At 62.3% G+C, this 17,977-nt stretch overlaps 2 protein-coding genes across 2 annotated transcripts; one reads left to right on the top strand and one right to left on the bottom strand.

The window, feature by feature from the left end:
- Positions 1 to 3,710: 3,710 nt before the first annotated feature.
- Positions 3,711 to 12,161, bottom strand: RBMS2 (RNA binding motif single stranded interacting protein 2). Its single transcript, XM_036399903.2, has 13 exons — positions 12,087 to 12,161; positions 10,598 to 10,746; positions 10,412 to 10,470; positions 10,233 to 10,324; positions 9,980 to 10,137; positions 8,527 to 8,598; positions 7,914 to 8,043; positions 6,682 to 6,728; positions 6,504 to 6,597; positions 6,367 to 6,414; positions 4,749 to 4,856; positions 4,576 to 4,653; positions 3,711 to 4,024 (listed from the first exon to the last, which is right to left on the bottom strand). Exons 1-13 carry the CDS (start codon positions 12,150 to 12,152, stop codon positions 3,944 to 3,946), a joined length of 1,182 nt encoding a protein of 393 aa, XP_036255796.1. The 5' UTR covers positions 12,153 to 12,161; the 3' UTR covers positions 3,711 to 3,943.
- A 2,963-nt stretch (positions 12,162 to 15,124) lies between these two features.
- LOC118697222 (aquaporin-2-like) lies at positions 15,125 to 17,189 on the top strand. Its single transcript, XM_054517681.1, has 5 exons — positions 15,125 to 15,139; positions 15,815 to 16,135; positions 16,207 to 16,359; positions 16,438 to 16,518; positions 16,989 to 17,189. The coding sequence occupies exons 1-5, from the start codon at positions 15,125 to 15,127 to the stop codon at positions 17,187 to 17,189; spliced, it is 771 nt and encodes a 256-aa protein (XP_054373656.1).
- The last annotated feature ends 788 nt before the right edge of the window (positions 17,190 to 17,977 follow it).

Here is a 17,977-nt window from a genome sequence, read left to right as displayed (position 1 = left end):
TTCCTGAAAAAAGGGGAGAACCCCCCCCAAAACCTTGGGACTATTTAACGATAGCAATAGTTTAGTGAATGTCCGAGCACTCCTGTGCATCCTCTCATGCATTAACGGCCAGTAAAGTGGACTTAGCCCCTCCCCCACCCCGGCCGGGACCCCCCCCCCTTCACCCCCCCCTCCCCCCAACCCCTCCCCCACCCACACAGACACTTTAAGGGGAGGGGGGACCCCCCCCCACTCCCCCCTCAAAAATCCCCTTTGGACCCCTCCCCACCCAGCTCCAGGGACCAAAATGGGGAGGGGGCTGAGTGGGGATGGGGAGGGGGTGGTCCCGGCACTCCCCCCCCCCCCCCCCCCCCCCGCCCCCCTCCCCTTTTTTTTCCTTTCCTCCACTTCTCAGGAAGAGCCCGGCCCCCCCCCCCCATCGAGGGGAGGGGGTGGGGGGGTCCTGGCCGCCCCCTCGCCCCCCCCCCCCCCAAATGAGACCCCTCAGGGATGCTACTGCAGGCCCCACCCCCCCCCCCCCCCCCAGGGGGATTTGGGGGTCCCCAAACCCCCCCCCGACCCCCCCCCCACCATGGACTTGAATCCTCAGGCGGGTGTGGCCCCCCCCCTCCCCCCCAGGGGGGGTTCAATGGGTGGGGAGGGGTCTTAAATTTGGGGTAGGGGGGGGTCTCAACATGGTCACACCTGATATTTAAGGGTGGTCAGGACCCCCCCTTTTCACCCCATTTTTTCCCCCCCCCCCCCCGGCCAGGATATTACGGGTACTCGCTCTGGGGGTTCAGCGGCCAGAGGGGCTTTTTTTGGGGTGGGGGGGTCCCCATATATGTGTGTGTGTCCCCCCCCAACCCCACCCAGCCCCACAGAGCACTGAAAACAACTCACCTACCTGGGCAGGGGGGGTCCGGCCGCGCCCCCAGCCCCCCCAAAACCCCAAATCCCCCCCCCCCCCCACCTCGTCTCAAAGTAGCCTTTTTTCTATCAGATAAAAACCTCAGAAAGTTTTTATTTTATTTTATTTTTTTGCTTTGGAAACTTAAGAGGTGATTTGAAGTCTATTTGAACTGACTTTATATTACGCATAAATATTTATATTTTATCTAAATAACTGCGCTGTAAACGAACTTTTTTTGTGGTTTTAAGTCACGTTTTTTCGGATCCGTCAGGTTTTTTTGTTTTTCGATTTTTTTTTTTTTTGGGGTTGTTTATTTGGGTTTTTTTTTTTCCTTTTTTTTTTGGTTTTTTTTTGGTTGTTTTTTTCTTTTTGGGTTGGTTTTTTTGTTGTTTGTTTTTTCTTTTCTGTCGTGGGAAACTTTCTCGGGAGTCTCCGTATCGTTCTCGTGTTCGTTCAGTTCAAAGTTGCCCCCTCCCCTTCCCATTTTTCCCCCCCAAGTTTGACGCCCCCACCCCCAAACCCCCCCCCCCTTTCCCGGCTGGCCCCACCCCCTTGGGGGTGAAATTGGGTTTGGGTTTGGGGTGGGGGGGGGTCACTCTTTACCCCCCCCCCGCCCCCTCCCCACAGTTTTCTATAACCAGCCGTGTTGTTTTAGTGACTTTTTTGATAATTGTACAGGTTTTTTGTGAATTTAAATTTCTTTCTTTCTATATTTTTAGGACCAAGCTCGTTTTTTGATAAGGTTTAGAGGAGGGGAGGGGGCGGGGGGGGGGGGGCGGCTCTCTCTCCCCCCCCCCCCCCCCACGCCCTCCTCGCTGTTGCCTGTTGATGTCCCCCCCCCCCCTCCCCACCCCCTCCCGTGACCCCCTCCCCAAAAAAAGTTGTAGGACCCCCCCCCCCCCTTCTTCCACCCGCGTGTTGCGTTGGAAAATAAAAAACTCACGTTTGATAAACACTCCATGATCCAGCATTTTGTTTTTTTGGGTGGGGGTGGTTTGGGACCCCTGGTTTTGTTATTTTTTTCTGACAACAAAAACTCATTTTTTTTTCCTTTTCTTGCCGTTTTTTATTTAAAAAAAAAAAAAAAAACAACAAAAAAAACCAACCTCGAAGGGGGGTTTGGGGGGGGGGGTGTTTAAGGGAGGGGGGATCTCGGGGGGTGGGGGGGGGGGGGTGTTTTGTGTATTTTTTTTTTTTGGGGGGGGGGTCGCGGGGGGCGAGCGCGGAAGCAAGGAGGAAGAAAAATACAAAACTAGAAACCTCTGGAGATCTTTTTTTTTTTTCTTTTTTAAAAAAAAGCAACTTAAAAACCTGTACAAAATGCGCTACGTATAAATTAAAGGGGGTGGGGGGGGGGTGCCGAAAAAAAGGAGAAGGGGGGGGGGTCTCGAATTTTCCTTGAGTTTCCCCCCCCCCCATCCCCACCCACCCATCCCAGGACTGATGGGACCCCCCCCCCCCCAAAAAATTCTCAGCCCCCCCCCCTCCAAACCAGCAGCGGGGCAGGGGCTCAGCATGGGGGGGCCCGGGGGGGGGGTCCAGGAGGATTTGGGGGGGTTGAGGGGGGTTGGGGGGGGGGTCTCCCTCTTTGGTTCCTTCCTTGGGGGGGTCACAGCCCCCCGACCAAAGTGGGGGGGGCTGGGTTGTAGCAGCAAAGGGGGGGGGGGGGAGGTGGGTGATGGCTGAAACCGGGGGGGGGAGGGGGCGTCACCCCTTGGGGGGGGGGGGGGTAATGGGGTGAACCCCCCCCCCTCGACACCCCCAAAATGGGGCTGGGCGCCCCCCCGAGCTGTGGGGTGAGGTAGATGTGTGGTGGGTGAGGGGGGGGTCTGGGGACCCCTCCTGTATTTTTGGGGGGGGGGGGGGCTGGAAGAACCGGGAGGCCCCTGGGGAGAGTTTGGGGGGGGGGGGGCACAGAGCTGGAAGCAATTTGGGGAGGGGGTGGGGGATATTGAGGGGGGGGGGATGGACGGACAGACCCCCGGTGAGGGGGGGGGGGGTGCGAAGCCTTTTTGGGGGGGGCTGGGGTTGCTCATTTCCCCCCCCCCAATCTTTGGTTGCAAGAGCCCCCCCCGCGGGACCCCCTGATTGTCGCTGGGTGGGGGGGGGGGGGACAGCGAGGATTGGGGGGGGGGGGGCTGGGGTCCCCCTGGGGACGGGGGGGGGGGGCGCGGGGGGGGCTCTAAAGTGCCTGATTGACCCTCGGGGCGCCCATCAAAGCTGGGGGGGGGGGCGGATTTGGGGATTTTTGGGGGCTTTTGGGGGGGTTATTGCACTTGACCGACCCCCCCGGGGCAGGAATGGCTGGGGGGGGGGTGGGGGAGCACCCCCGGCCCTGCGGGGGGGCTGTGCCCGGAGATTGGGGTGGGTGAGGGGGGGGGGGGGGGGCGTTGGGGGGTTCTCCATGTGCCCCCCCCCCCCTCCATCCCCAGCACCCCCAGACCCCGAGCCGGGGGCACGGGGGGGCAGCAGAAGGCACGGGGGGCACCGGGGCCGGCGGGGCCGCGGGCCCTGGAAGCACGAAGGGGGCGGGGGGGGGCGGCCGGGATCCCCGGTGCCCCCCCCGGGGCGGCGCGCGGCAGCGGCAGCGGCTTTTGCCTTTTTTTTTTTTCTTTTCTTTTCTTTTTTTGCCTTTTTTTTTCCTTTTTTTTTTCCTTATTTTCACCTTTTTTTTCTTTTTCTTTTTTTGCCTTTTTTTCCCTTTTTTTTTTTGTCCTTTTTTCTTTTTTTTTTTTCTTTTTTTTCCTTTTTTTATCTTTTTTTTTTTTTTTTTTTCCTGCGTGTACGGGTTTTTTGTTAAGGTGTTTTTTTTTTTTTTTTTGCCTTTTTTTTTTTTTTAGTTTTTTTAGAAAACGCGGGAGGAAGAAAAAAGCCCTCCGAGGGGGGAGGAAGAGGAGGGGGGAGGAAGAGGGACCCCCCCCCTTCACCCCACCCCAACCCGGGACCCCCGCCCGGAGCTCGGAGCTTTCCCGGGGGATTTTGGGGGGCGGGGGTCCCATCCCGGGGGATTTTGGGGAGGGGGGGGTCCCTCGGGCCGGGCCCCCCCCGCCGCTACTTGGGGTAGGGGTAGGGGAAGGCGCCGGGCTCGGATGGAGACTCAATGGGGGCGTGGGTGGGGGCGGCTCCGCCGTCCTGCGGGGAGGGAGGGGTTAATGCACCCCAAAACCCTGAACCCCAAATCCTGAATCCTCAAATCCTGAACCCACAAAGCCTGCACCCCCAAATCCTGCACCCCCAAACGCTGCACCCCAAAATCCTGCACCCTCAAACCCTGCAATCCCAAACCCTGCACTCCAAATCCTACACCCCCAAATTCTGCACCTACAAACCCTGCACCCCAAATCCTGAATCCTCAAATCCTGAACCCACAAAGCCTGCACCCACAAACCCAGCACCCCAAAGTCCTGAACTCCCAAATCCTGCACTCCAAACCCTGCTCCCCGAAATTCTGCACCCCCAAATTCTGAGCCTCCAAATCCCGAACCCCCAAATCCTGCACCCCCAAACCCTGCAGCTCCAAATCGTGACCTACAAATCCTTCACCCCCATATTCTGCTCCCCCAAAACCCCTCCCGGACCCCAAAACGCTGCACCCCCAAATTTTGCACTCCCAAATCCTGAACCCCAAACCCTGAACCCCCAAACCCTGCACCCCAAACCCCTCCCGGACCCCCCTCACTCACCTCCAGCGGGAGGGCGGGGGGCACCGGCGGGTACGGGGGGATGAAGGCTCCGGGGACGGCGGCGGCAGCGGGGACGTACTGGGGACAGGGACACCGGGGGGGGGTCAGGGGGGTCGGGGAGGGGTCCTCGGGGGTCTGGGGGGGGTCTCGGGGTGGGGGAGGGGGGGTCTTACCGTGCCAGCGCTGCCCAGAGAGAGGTGACCGAGCTGCTGGGCCAGGGGCGCCACCACGGAGGGCTGGAGGGGGACGGCGTGGTCAACGGCGGGGGCCAGCACCGCGCCCTGTGGGACAGACATGGGGACATGGGGACAGATATGGGGACACGGGGACACGGCAGGGGCCAGCACCGCGCCCTGTGGGACAGACATGGGGACATGGGGACAGATATGGGGACACGGGGACACGGGGACACGGCAGGGGCCAGCACTGCGCCCTGTGGGACAGACATGGGGACATGGGGACAGATATGGGGACATGGGGACACAGGAACAGACATGGGGACAGACATGGGGACATGGGGACAGATATGGGGACACGGGGACACGGGGACATGGCAGGGGCCAGCACTGCGCCCTGTGGGACAGACATGGGGACATGGGGACAGATATGGGGACATGGGGACAGATATGGGGACATGGGGACACAGCGGGGGCCAGCACCGCGCCCTGTGGGACAGACATGGGGACAGATATGGGGACATGGGGACAGACATGGGGACATGGGGACAGACATGGGGACACGGGGACACGGGGACACGGCAGGGGCCAGCACCGCGCCCTGTGGGACAGACATGGGGACATGGGGACAGACATGGGGACATGGGGACACAGGAACAGACATGGGGACAGATATGGGGACACGGGGACACGGCAGGGGCCAGCACCGCGCCCTGTGGGACAGACATGGGGACAGATATGGGGACATGGGGACAGACATGGGGACATGGGGACAGACATGGGGACACGGGGACACGGGGACACGGCAGGGGCCAGCACTGCGCCCTGTGGGACAGACATGGGGACATGGGGACAGATATGGGGACATGGGGACACGGCGGGGGCCAGCACCGCGCCCTGTGGGACATGGGGACAGATATGGGGACACAGGGACAGACATGGGGACACAGGGACACAGCAGGGGCCAGCACTGTACCCTGTGGGACACGGGGACAGATATGGGGACAGACATGGGGACATGGGGACACAGGGACAGACATGGGGACATGGCGGGGGCCAGCACTGCGCCCTGTGGGACACGGGGACAGACATGGGGACACGGGGACAGACACGGGGACAGACATGGGGACATGGTGGGGGCCAGCACCGCGCCGTGCAGGGCAGTGTCAGCGAGGGGACACGGTGGGGACACAGTGGGGACATAGGGACACTGGGGACATGAGGACATGGGGACACAGGAGGCCATGGAAGGACACAGGGACATGGGGACACTGGGGGGACATGGGGACTTTGCACCCATGGGGAGGGGACACAGGACAGGGCCCGGGGACCCCCAAAGCGACACCAAAATGGGCAGGGCCTGACAAAGGTGGGTGTGGCTTTATGGCAAAGTGGGAGTGGCCTGACTGCACGGGGTGGAGCAAAGGTGGGTGGGGCAAAGGTGGGTGGGGCAGGGGTGGGTGGGGCCAATCCAAGAGGGGCTTCCCACCAGCCCTACACCCCTCAGGGTGTGGCACTGGGGGTGGCACTGGGCGTGACATGGGGTGTGGCACTGGGTGTGGCACGGGGCGTGGCATGGGTGTGGCACTGGGCGTGGCAAGGGGGCGTGGCTCACCGTGGGCTGCACGAGGTAGGACTGGTGCATCCAGGCGGGGCCATGGACCTGTGGGTGACACCAGGTGGCAGCGGGCGGGGTCTCCCCTTGGCCAGGTGGGGACCCCCCCTCCCGCAAGCCCCCCCAGGCCCCCGTACCTGGTATGAGGAGACCGGGGAGGGCAGGTAGGGGGCCAGGGCGGCGGGGGGCAGCATCCGGCCGGGGGCCAGCCCGTAGGGCGCGGGGTAGAACCTGCGGGGCGGGGGGTCAGGGCTGGGGGGGCCGCGGCCGGCAGCCCCCGCCCCGACGGGCACGGGGGGGCCCGGGGGCACCCACCCGTTCTGCAGCGCCGTGGCGGGGTCGTAGGCCAAGGTCACGGTGCCCTGTGGGGGCAAAAGGGGTCATAAATGTTTATTTAGGTGTTTATGGTGTTTGGTTGTTTATATAATTATTAATCTATGTATTTATATTATTTATAGGTAAATATTTATGTTTCTTCAGATTTGTTTCAGTATATGTTATATATACTGAATTATTTATATATAAATATATATACATTTAATTTTTATAATAAATATTTATTTTTGTTTATAAATATATTTATTTATATTTACATGAATATATTATATAAAACTAATTAATATATTATACAAAACTAATTAATATTATTACAAAATTCTTATATTTGTTCATATTTGCAAACGTATATTTCTATTTCTTTATATACTCATTATTTGTATATTTATTTCCTAATGTATATTTCTATTTCTTTATTTTCTCATTATTTATATATTTGTTTGCAAATGTATATTTCTATTTCTTTATATCCTCATTATTTATATATTTATTTGCATAAATAATGAATAAATATACATTTACATAAATATAAATAGAAAACAATATATTGTGGGGGGAAAGGGTCATAAATAAATATTTAGCTATAGTTATATACATTTATTTTTATTCATAAATATATGTCTTTTGTTTATATGAATTAATTATTCTATAAATTTATATTCTATAAATTTAATTAATACATTAATACACAATATATATTTATTTATATTTGTTAATAATAAATGTATTTTTATATTTATTTTAAAATATATCTATTCTTTACGTATATGTTATGTTTATTTGCATAAGTAATAAATATATATTTATGTAAATATAAATACATAAATTTAAATAGAATATATATGAGAATATATTAGAACAGAAAATATATTAGAAAATAAAATTAGAAATATACTAGAAAATAAAAATACTTGAATTTTTATATTTTAATGTAATATATAACATATATCTTGTGTAATGTATTATATATATAAAATATATAAATTAGTATATATTATATATATATTTCACATATATATATAATATGTTTCACATATTACATATATTATATATATATTATATACAGTGGCTTTGTCAGCTCTCTCAGCAATAACACAAATTACAAAGTACTTTTTTAAAAATTCATTCTAAACACTTAATTTTTTAACAAAACTTATAACAAATTATAATTTTTTTTTTTTAAACCCCCCAACCCCCTGTGCCCCCCTCACCGTGTCGCCGTCCCGGGCCCAGGCTCTGCCGTTGGACACGAACTTGCCCTGGCTCTGCCTCTTCTTCTGCCCCCCATCAGCAAATTTACACAGGAGGGGGTCTGGGGGGGCTGGGGGGGGGGTGTCAGTGCTGCCAGCCAGCCCCAGCACCCCCAAAATCCCCTCCCTGACCCCCCAAATCCCCCAAATCCCCTCCCTGACCCCCCAAATACCCCAAATCCCCTCCCTGACCCCCCCAGCACCCCCAAAATCCCCAAATCCCCCTCCCAGCACCCTCAAAATCCCTAAAATCCCCAAAATTCCCTCCCTGACCCCCCAAATCCCCCAAATCCCCTCCCTGACCCCCCCAGCACCCCCAAAATCCCCAAATTCCCCTCCCAGCACCCTCAAAAATCCCTGAAATCCCCAAAATCCCCTCCCTGACCCCCCCAAACCCCCAAAATCCCCAAATTCCCCTCCCGCCCCCTCCCAGCACCCTCAAAATCCCTAAAATCCCCAAAATCCCCTCCCTGACCCTCCCCCCAGCACCCCCAAAATCTCCAAATCCCTTCCTGGGCCCCCCCCAGCCCCCCCAAATTCCCCTCCCGGGCCCCCCCCCCGGCCCACCTGGCACCCCCGGGGGGTTTTGATGAATTTCCCGTTGAAGTGGGTGATGACGGCCTCGCACTTCTCCGTGGATTCCATCCTGGGGGGACCGGGGCTGGGCCGGGGGGCCAGGGGGGGCCCCCCCCCAGTTCTGTGCGCCCCCCCCAATATCCCGTGCAGCCCCCCCAATTCTGTGTGCCCCCCTAATAACCTGTGCAGCCCCCCCAGTTCTGTGTGTGCCCTCCCAATACCCCGTGCAGCCCCCCCAGTTCTGTGTGCCCCCCTAATAACCTGTGCAGCCCCCCCAGTTCTGTGCGCCCCCCCAATACCCCGTGCAGCCCCCCCCAGTTCTGTGTGTGCCCCCCTAATACTCCGTGCAGCCCCCCCAATTCTGTGTGCCCCCCTAATAACCTGTGCAGCCCCCCCAGTTCTGTGTGACCCCCCCAGTTCTGTGTGTGACCCCCCCAGTTCTGTGTGACCCCCCCAGCTCTGTGTGCTCCCCCAAATCTCTGTGCCCCTCCCAGCTCCTTGCAGCCCCCCCAAATCTCTGTGCCCCCCAGTTCTGTGTGACACCCCAGCTCTATGTGTGCCCCCCCTCCTGTGTGCCCCCCCAGTTCTGTGTGCTCCCCCCCAACCCTCTGTGCCCCCCCAGATCCCTGTCCCACCAGCCCTCCCCATCCTCCTGATCCCCCCCAGCCCCACACACCCCCAATCCCCTGCAGTCCCCCCAGCTCTTGAAGCCCCCCCAAATCCCTGCAGCCCCCCGAGCTCTGGAAGCCCCCCCAATCCCTGCCCCCCCTCCAGCCCTCCCCATCCTCCCGAGCCCCCCCAGATCTGTGTAGCCCCCCCAAATCCCTGTCCCACCAGCCCCATGGGCCCCCCAGCCCTCCCCAGCCTCTTGAGCCCCCCCATCCCCTACAGCCCCCCAGATCTGTGCAGCCCCCCCAGATCCCTGTCCCCTCAGCCCCATGGGCCCCCCCAGCCCTCCCCATCCTCCTGACCTGACCCCCCCCAGCCCCACACACCCCCAATCCCCTGCAGCCCCCCCAAATCCCCGCAGCCCCCCCAGCTGTGTGCAGCCCCCCAAGTTCCTCACCTCCCCATCATCCTCACCCCCCCCCCAGCCCCATACACCCCCAAACCTCCTGCAGCCCCCCCAGCTCTGGAAGCTCCCTCAATCCCTGCCTCCCCCCCAGCCCTCCCCTCCTCCTGAGCGCCCCCAGATCTGTGCAGCCCCCCCAAAATCCCTGTCCCCTCAGCCCTATAGGCCCCCCCAGCCCTCCCCATCCTCCCGAGCCCCCCCATATCTGTGCAGCCCCCCCAGATCCCTGTCCCCCCAGCCCTCCCCATGATCTTCAGCCCCCCCCAGCCCCACACCCCCCCACTCCCCGCAGCCCCCCCAGCTGTGTGCAGCCCCCCACAGCAGCACCAACCCTCCCTCCCGGTGGTCGCCCCGTCCCGTCCCCCCTCCCGCCCCGTACCGTGCGAATCCCACGCCCCTGCTGGCGCCGTGGGGGTCGCGCAGGATGCGGGTGGAGACCACCTGCCCGAAGGGCTTCAGCAGCGCCTCCAGCTCCTGCTCGTCCACGCCCAGCGGCAGGTTCGAGATGTACAGGTTGGTGGGGTCCTGCTCCTGTTGCTGTGGGGAGGGGTCAGCCCAGGGGAGGGGGCTCCTGGAGGGGTCCCGGGGGGTTTCTGGGGGTCGGTGGGGAGGTGGGGGGGGGGGTTTGGTACCTTGGCCATCTGTGCCTGCACCCCGCTGGCCTTCAGGGCTGTCACGGCTTTTTGGGCGGCCGTGGGGCTGTCAAAGTCCACGAAACCATAACCTGGGCAGGGGGGAGGAGAGGTCAGAGAGACCCCCCCCAAAAAAAACCACAAACCCCCCCCACCCTAACCCCACTGTCCCCCCAAACCTTTGCACTTGTTGGTTGTTTTATCCAGGATGGCTTTGGTGGAGACGATCTTCCCATAGCTGGGTTTGGGGGGCAAAAAGGGGGTGTCAGGATTCAGGGGGACCCCCAGCGCCCCCCACCCTTCCCGAGGGGTTCTGGGGAGGAGGAGGGGGTGGGGGGACACAGCGGGACCCCCGCCCCACTCACGGCTGGCAGAGCTTGACCAGGTCCTGGTCGGTGGTGCCGGGGTGCAGCCCCCGGATGTAGAGGTTGGTCTTGCTGAGCTGGTCCGGGGCCCCCCCGGCTGGGCTGGGGCTGGGGGGGCCCAGGGGCTGGGCCGGGGGCACATAGGGCTGCTGGAGGGGGGGGTAGGGGGGTCAGCTCTGCTGCAGCCCCCCCAAAACCCAAAATCCTCCCCCCCTCAATGAGGGACTGCCTGAGACACCCCAAGAGGGGTTCAGCCCATCCTGGGGGGCTCACCCTGGACCCCAGGGTCTCCCCCCTGGAGAGAAGGAGCCCTGGACCCCATAATTTCCCCCTGGACCCCATAATTTCCCCCTGACCCCATTATATCCCCCTGGACCCCATTATCTCACCCCTGCACCCCATTATCTCACCCTGGACACCATCATTTCCCCCCGACTCCATCATTTCTCCCCGACCCCAAAATCTCATCCCTGGAGAGAAGGACTCCCGGACCCCATAATTTCCCCTCAACCCCATTATCTCCCCCCGACCCCATTATCTCACCATGAACCTAATTATCTCCTCCCTGACCTCATTATCTCACTCCTGCACACCATTATCTTACCCTGGACCCCAAAATTTCCCCCCAACCCCATTATCTCCCTCTGGACCCATTATCTCCCCCCTGGACCCCATAACTTCTCCCCAGCCCCATTATCTCCCCCCTGGATCCCATCATTTCCTCCCAACCCCAAAATCTCCGCCCTGGAGAGAAGGACCCCTGGATTCCTCCTCTGAACCCCATAAATTCCCCCCAACCCCATTATCTCCCCCCTGCACCCCATTATCTCCCCCCGACCCCATCATTTCCCCCCAACCCCGTCATTTCCCCCGACCCCTTTACCTCCTCCCCGCACCCCATTATCTTTCCCCGACCCCATTAGCTCCCCCAGGACCCCCAAACCCAAACCCCTCCTTCCCCCTCCCTCAAGGGTCCCCATCCCCCTCTCTCCCATCCCCCAACTCAGGGGGTCCCCACCTTCCCCTCCCCCCCTCTCCCGACCCCCTGTCCCGGTGTCCCCCGACCCCCCCTCAAATTCCACCCCCGACCCCCCCAAATCCCGCCCCGGTGTCCCCCGGTATGGGGGGAGGGAGGCGGCAATGGGGGTGACCCCCCCCTTCCATCACGGGATCCGGAGGGAAACTGAGGCACGAATCGGGGGGGGGGGGGGTGGGGAATAGCGGCGCACCCCCGGGAAAACCGGAGCTCACCGGGGGGGTGGGGGGGGGTGTCCCCGCTCCGTTCCCGGTGTTGAGGGGGGGGTGACTCGGTGGGGGTGTCCCCCCCCTTTCCCAGCACCCCCCCCCATTCCCCGCCCCCCCCGCCCCCCCCCCCTCCCGGGCCTGTCCCGCCGGGACGGCCCCGGATCCGCCCCCACGGATCCCCCCCCCCGCCCCACACGGGACCGGACCGGACCGGGCCCACCGGGTCCCGCCGCCCTCCCGGTACCTTCTTGCCGCCCTTGTTGTAGGCGAAGGCGGGGAGCCCCGAGCGCGGCGGCACCGAGAGCAGCATTTTCCCGAGCGCGAGGGGCCGGGACCGGGCGTGACGTCACACCGGGAGCCAGCCTGGAATCCGGGCGGGCCCCGCCGCGCCGGGTCCTAGCGCCGCTCCCCGCCCGGTGCTGCCCGGGTTCCTCCGGTGGTCCCCGGCACACCCCGGTGCTGCCCGTGCTCCTTCGGTGTCACACCCCAGTCCTGCCCGTCCTCCCCCGGTGGTCCCTGTCACCCCCGGTCCTACCCGTTACCCCCCGGTGTCACCCCCGGTGCCGCCCGTCACCCCCCGGTGTCACCCCCGGTGCCGCCCGTCACCCCCCGGTGCCTCCCGTCCTCTCCCGGTGTCACTCCCCGGTGCCACCCGTGACCCCCCGGTCCTGCCCGTTCTCCTCCGGTGGTCCCCGTCACCCCCCAGTGCTGCCCCTCGCCGCCCCCCGGTGTCACCTCCGGTGCTGCCCGTCCCCCCCTCAGTGACCCCCGTCAGCCCCGCGACAGCCACGAACCCCCCCCCCGCCAAATGAGACCCCCCCCCCCCCCAAGACCGCCCGGGACACGGGGGGACACCCAGGGAACACCGGGAGGACACCGGGGGACATGGCAGGGGGGATCCCGCACCCCTCCCCTCCCGCAGTGGCCTCAACCGGGAAAGGGGGGGTTCCCTCTCACGAACCCCCGGAGGGGCTGCACCCCCCGAGCCCCCCCCCGCGCCGGGGGGACCTCACGGACCCCCCCACCCCAGGTACAGGTGCGGTCCCTTTAAGTGAAGCCCCGCCCACCGCCGCCATTACCCCCTTGGCCCCGCCTCCCCGCCTTCACCGTGGGCGCGGCCATTTTGGAGGCACTGGTCACGTGCTTGGTCACCACACCCCGCCCGCCGCCATATTGGCGCCTTTCCTCCGTCACGTGACGGAGCCAGGTCACGCCCATTTCTGAGGCGGCGATGGGGGCCGCCATCTTGGAGTGGGGAAAGGCGGAATTTGGGGGGCACCTGAGGGGTCTGGGGAGCACCTGAGGGGTCTGTGGGGGCGTCTTGAGGGTCTGGGGGACGAGATTGGGGTTTCTGGCGGGCTCTGGATGTCTTCAGGGCAGGATTGAGGGGTGCAGGGGGTTGTGTAGAGTAGGATGGGAGGATTCCGGGGGCACCTGGGGGGTCTCTGGGGCATCCTGAGGGCATCTGAGGGTCCTGAGTGTTTGTAGAGGATCCTCAGGGGGGTCTTTGTGGCAGGTTGTGGCATTTTGGGGTCTATAGGGTAGGATTGGGGGTGCTGGGGGCTCCTGAGGGGGTCTATGGGCAGGATTGGGGGGGTCATAGGACACCTGGAGGGGCATCTTGGGGGCACCTGAGCTGCAGAACAGGCCTGGGAGTACTGGGGGGGCTTGTGGGGCAGCTGGAGAGTCTGTAGGGCAGGGTTGGGGGGGTCACAGGACACCTGGGGGGGTCTACAAGACAAGATGGGTAGGTCTTGGGGACACCTCTGGTGGTCCCCAGAAGGTCTGTGAGATGACACAGAACTCCAGGGGCACAATGGGGGGTGCAGGGTCCTGGGGACCCCCTCCATCCCCTTGTCCTGCTCGGTGTCCCCCCAGATGTCCCCTCTCTGTGTCCCCCCCCGTGACTGGCCACATGTGCCACCACATTGTGCCACCACATTGTGTCACCACAGCATCCCCAAATTGTCCCCACAGGGTGTTCCCCACATGTCCCCCAGCTGTTCCCCCCACATCTCCCCTCCCCACTGTACCCCCTCATATCCCCCTGTGTGTCCCCCACATATCCCCCCATATTTCCCCAAAACCCCCCACATCCCCAGGGCTATCCCACCAGTATCCCCCACATATTCCCCTCCTATAAACCCCCCCAGGGCTGTCCCCCTGCATGTCCCCCCCCATATTCCCCCTAAACCCCCCCTCCAGGGCTGTCCCCCCAGTGTCCCCCACATATCCCCCGTATTCCCCCCACATATCCCCCCGTATTCTGCCCTACATCCCCCCCAGGGCTGTCCCCCTGGTGTCCCCCCCCTTAAAACCCACACCCCTCCAGGGCTGTGCCCCCGGTGTCCCCCACATATCCCCCCCATATTCCCCTGTATTTCCCCCCAACACCCCCCCACATCCCCCCCAGGGCTGTCCCCCTGGTGTCCCCCCGCGTGTCCCGGCGCTGTCCCAGCCCTTTGTGGCCGTGGATTGTTCTGGCTTTGCCGGGCTCAGCAGCGCCGGGGCCCCCCCGTGCTGAGCCAGGGCTTCGCCCGCTGACTCACCCCACGTGCGGGGCCGCTGCTGAGCCGGCAGAGCCACGGCCCGGGGGGGGCACCGGGGCTGGGCCTCCCCCAACCCTCTCCGGCCCCGGATCCCTCCCACCGCACCCACGGTGGGGTCAGACCCGGCCCCGGGCTTGTCCCGGGTGTGTGACACCCCTGGGACACCATTGTCCCCCAGTTTGTGGCAACTGTGTGACCCCCCCCCCCCACCCCGGGATACCCTGAATTGTCCCAGGTGTGTGACACCCCCAAGACACCCCTGTCCCTGAACAGTGGCAGATGTGTGACACTCCCAGGGACACCCCTGTCCCCAGTTCTTGTCCCAGGTGTGTGACCCCCCCCCCAGGACACCTCTGTCCCTGAACAGTGGCAGATGTGTGACACTCCCCCCTGTCCCCAATTCTTGTTCCAGGTGTGTGACCCATCCTGGTCGCCCTGCCAGGGACAGCCCTGTCCCCATTCTCATCCCAGATGTGTGACACCCCCCCCCCCCCATTCCCCCCTGGCCTTTCATCCCAGCCTTTCATCTCTGGTTGTCCTGGCAACACCCCAAAGGGTCCCGGGGGTTGCCATGGCACCCAGGGATGCTCCAAGGACCCCCCCCCTCATAGCCCCCTCCCAAAATCCTGCCCCACCCTCAGCACCTCAGGGCTGCCCTGTGCCAAGGGGGTGGCACTGCTGGGGTGTGTCAGGACAACAGGGGGGTGACAGGGGTGGCAGTGCCAGCTGCACCATGGCCATCGGGGAGGTAAGACCCTGCGAGCGGCCCTGACCCCCCCAGCCCCCTCCCCAAAACCACAGCCCCAGAGTCCCTCCCTGCCGGGGGGGGTGGGTGAGCAGCCCCTAACTCATGGGGACTCCCCAAATCTGTCACTTCAGTGCCCAGCTCGTAGCCCTGGCACAGGGGAGTCCCTCACTGTGACCCCTGGCCCTGTTGTGGCTGCTGTCCCCCCTTCATCCCTGTGACCCCATTGCCAGGACATCCTCTCACCACAGTGCCCAGGTGCTGAGGGGTCCCATCCCCAAGGTAGCCCATCCCCATAGGTACCCAAAAACTGGGGCATCCTGTTTCCGTGGCACCCCATTGCCCCAGTATCCCCCACTATGGTGCCCAGGTGCTGAGGGGTCCCATCCCCAAGGTACCCCATCTCTGAGGTACCCTATCCCAAAAACCCGGGCACTCCATTGCCAGGACACCCCATCACCGAGGAACCCCCCCACTGTGGTACCCAGGTGTTGGGGGGGTCCCCTCACAAAACTCCCCCATCACCCTGGTACCCAACCACCGGGGCATCCTGTTGCCATGGCACCCCACCCCAAAATACCCCATCCCCAAACCCCCCTGCCCCCCTGCCATCCCCCTTTGTGCCACCCCCTCCTGGCAGTGCCCATGGGGTGACCCCCGACCCCACTGTCCCCCCAGGAGCTGCGCAGCGGCCGCTTCTGGCGGGGGGTGCTGGCAGAGCTGCTGGCCACCCTCATCTTCGTGGGGGTGGTCCTGGGGGCTTCAGCATCCCCGGGACCACTGGCACCAGCCCTGGCAGGGGGGTTGGTGGCCGGGGGGCTCGTCTGCACCCTCGGGGGTCCCCAGGCCAACCCTGCATTGACGCTGGCCCTGCTGTGCACCCGCAAGCTGAGCGCCCTGCACGGGGCCCTGGGGCTCCTGGCCCAGTGCACGGGGGCCACGCTGGCCTCTGCTGCTGCCCGTGCAGCGCTGCAGGACGACACCGGGCTCGTCACCAGGGTGAGTGCCCCCATCTTTGTGCCCATCCCCTGGTACTGGACAGGTTGGACAGGTGTCCCTCCCTTCTGCAGGTGAGCACGGCGGGGACGGCGGGGACGGCGCTGGTATGGGAGACCTTTGCCACCTTCCAGCTGGCACTGGCTGCCTTTGCCACCTCTGAACACGCAGCCCCACAGGCTGGGCTGGCCCTGGGCAGTGCCGTGGCCGCCGGTGCCCTGGCCGCAGTAAGGACCCCCCCGTGTCCCACCTGCCCACGGGGTCCCCACCCCACCAGCCCCTGACCCCTCTCCCGTCACCCACAGGGGCCGTTCTCGGGGGGCAGCATGAACCCCGCACGCTCGCTGGGGCCAGCCATCGTCACCGGGCTCTGGGATCATCATTGGGTGAGTTGGGGGCAACCTGGGGCTCCCCCAGAGTCCCCAAGTAAGAGGGGAGTCTACAGCGACAGTGTGTGACCGCTGTGGTCCCATCCCCACCCCAGGATGGCGGTTCCTGGTTCTTCCCTTCCCTTCCCTTCCCTTCCCTTCCCTTCCCTTCCCTTCCCTTCCCTTCCCTTCCCTTCCCTTCCCTTCCCTTCCCTTCCCTGGGTCCCCCTGGGACAGGTCAGCACCAGCCATGACCCCGAGGGTCCTCACGGTGTCCCCAAGGGTCTCATGGTGTCACCATCACAGGACCGCTGTGTCCCCCCTATTGCCATCCTTGGGACAAGCCACACCCCCTCCCCACTGCTGCCCTCATCCCTGGGGCAGCTTCCTCTGCTCCATACCCATCCCTGGGGTGGGGTCCCCTGTCCCCCCACCCCCGGGTGTCCCCCCCGTCCCTGGGACCCCCCCAGCTCTCTGTCCCCCTCCAGGTGTACTGGCTGGGGCCGGTGCTGGGCGCGGTGCTGGCTGGGCTCTCCTACGAGTTCATCCTGGCACCCGGAGCCTCCCGGGAGAAGCTCAGCGCCTGCCTCGCCTGCCGGGACGTGGCTCTGGTGGAGACCCCCAGCCTGTCCCCCTCCTCGGTGGCCCGCTGCCCCCCACCCCCCCCAGCCGAGCAGGGCACTGCCTGAGCCCCCCCCGTTCCACCGCAGCCCCCCGATCCTCCACCCCTTGACACCGCATCCGTGGGGCACCCACAGGGTGGGCGGCTCCGGGCCCCCTCCCCTTTTACTTCAAGGTGTTTTGGGGGATTAAAGTTGCGTTGGGGTCGCAGGTGGGTGCGGAGCGATGCTGTGAGGGGAGCGGGGAGGGGGTCTCGACCACGGCACCGGGACCCCGGGGGGCTGCGGCACCGCGACCCCGCGACACCGGGGACTGCGGGCGGGGCGGGTTCTCCCTCCCCGCGGCCCCCCCGGTGAGGGCGGGGGCCGGGACCCCCCGTCAGCCCCGTCCCGTGCCGGGGAGCTGAGCGCAGCAAAGCCCTTTGTGGTGGCCTCTGCAGCCCCGGCAGATTCCGCCGGGCGCCAATGGCCGGGCCGGGCTTTAATCCCCCCGGCTCGGGGACTCAGCGCCCGCTAAGCCGGGCTGAATAAACCCTCCCGCAGACAACAGCACCGGGGGGGGGGGACACCCCACAGCCCCCACCCCACAGCCCCCACCCAGCGCCCCTCCCTCGGGGTGGGGGGCGGCTCCCAGCCGGGGTTGCCCCAAAGTGTCCCCACAACATTTTGGGGGGGGGGGGGGGTTTGAGGTGTGTCAGTGCTGGCCCCCAGCAAGGGGGGTCCCCTAAACCCCACTGAGGGCATCAATGGGTTACAGCCCCCCCCCCCCCAAAAAAAAACTCCCAGGGATGGGGGCGGCGCAGCTCTAGTGGGGGGGGGGGGTCCCTACTATTGTGGGGTGCGGGGATGCCCGGGGG

This window comes from Molothrus ater, chromosome 30 (assembly GCF_012460135.2).
Source record: "Molothrus ater isolate BHLD 08-10-18 breed brown headed cowbird chromosome 30, BPBGC_Mater_1.1, whole genome shotgun sequence".
NCBI classification, from domain to species: Eukaryota; Metazoa; Chordata; class Aves; order Passeriformes; family Icteridae; genus Molothrus; species Molothrus ater.
Note: the sequence above shows the minus strand (reverse complement) of the source record. Positions and strands in the feature narration are given on the sequence as shown.

What these genes read in the sequence shown, in the direction of transcription:
- RBMS2 (XM_036399903.2), bottom strand. Translation starts at nt 12,152, where the DNA reads ATGCTGCTCTCGGTGCCGCCGCGCTCGGGGCTCCCCGCCTTCGCCTAC. An exon ending in GCCACGGCGCTGCAGAACGG is followed by an intron (nt 6,598 to 6,681) that starts GTGGGTGCCCCC and finishes CCCGCCCCGCAG; the next exon opens with GTTCTACCCCGCGCCCTACG. An exon ending in CCCCGGTCTCCTCATACCAG is followed by an intron (nt 6,415 to 6,503) that starts GTACGGGGGCCT and finishes TGTCACCCACAG; the next exon opens with GTCCATGGCCCCGCCTGGAT.
- LOC118697222 (XM_054517681.1), top strand. An exon ending in ACACCGGGCTCGTCACCAGG is followed by an intron (nt 16,136 to 16,206) that starts GTGAGTGCCCCC and finishes TCCCTTCTGCAG; the next exon opens with GTGAGCACGGCGGGGACGGC. An exon ending in GGCTCTGGGATCATCATTGG is followed by an intron (nt 16,519 to 16,988) that starts GTGAGTTGGGGG and finishes GTCCCCCTCCAG; the next exon opens with GTGTACTGGCTGGGGCCGGT.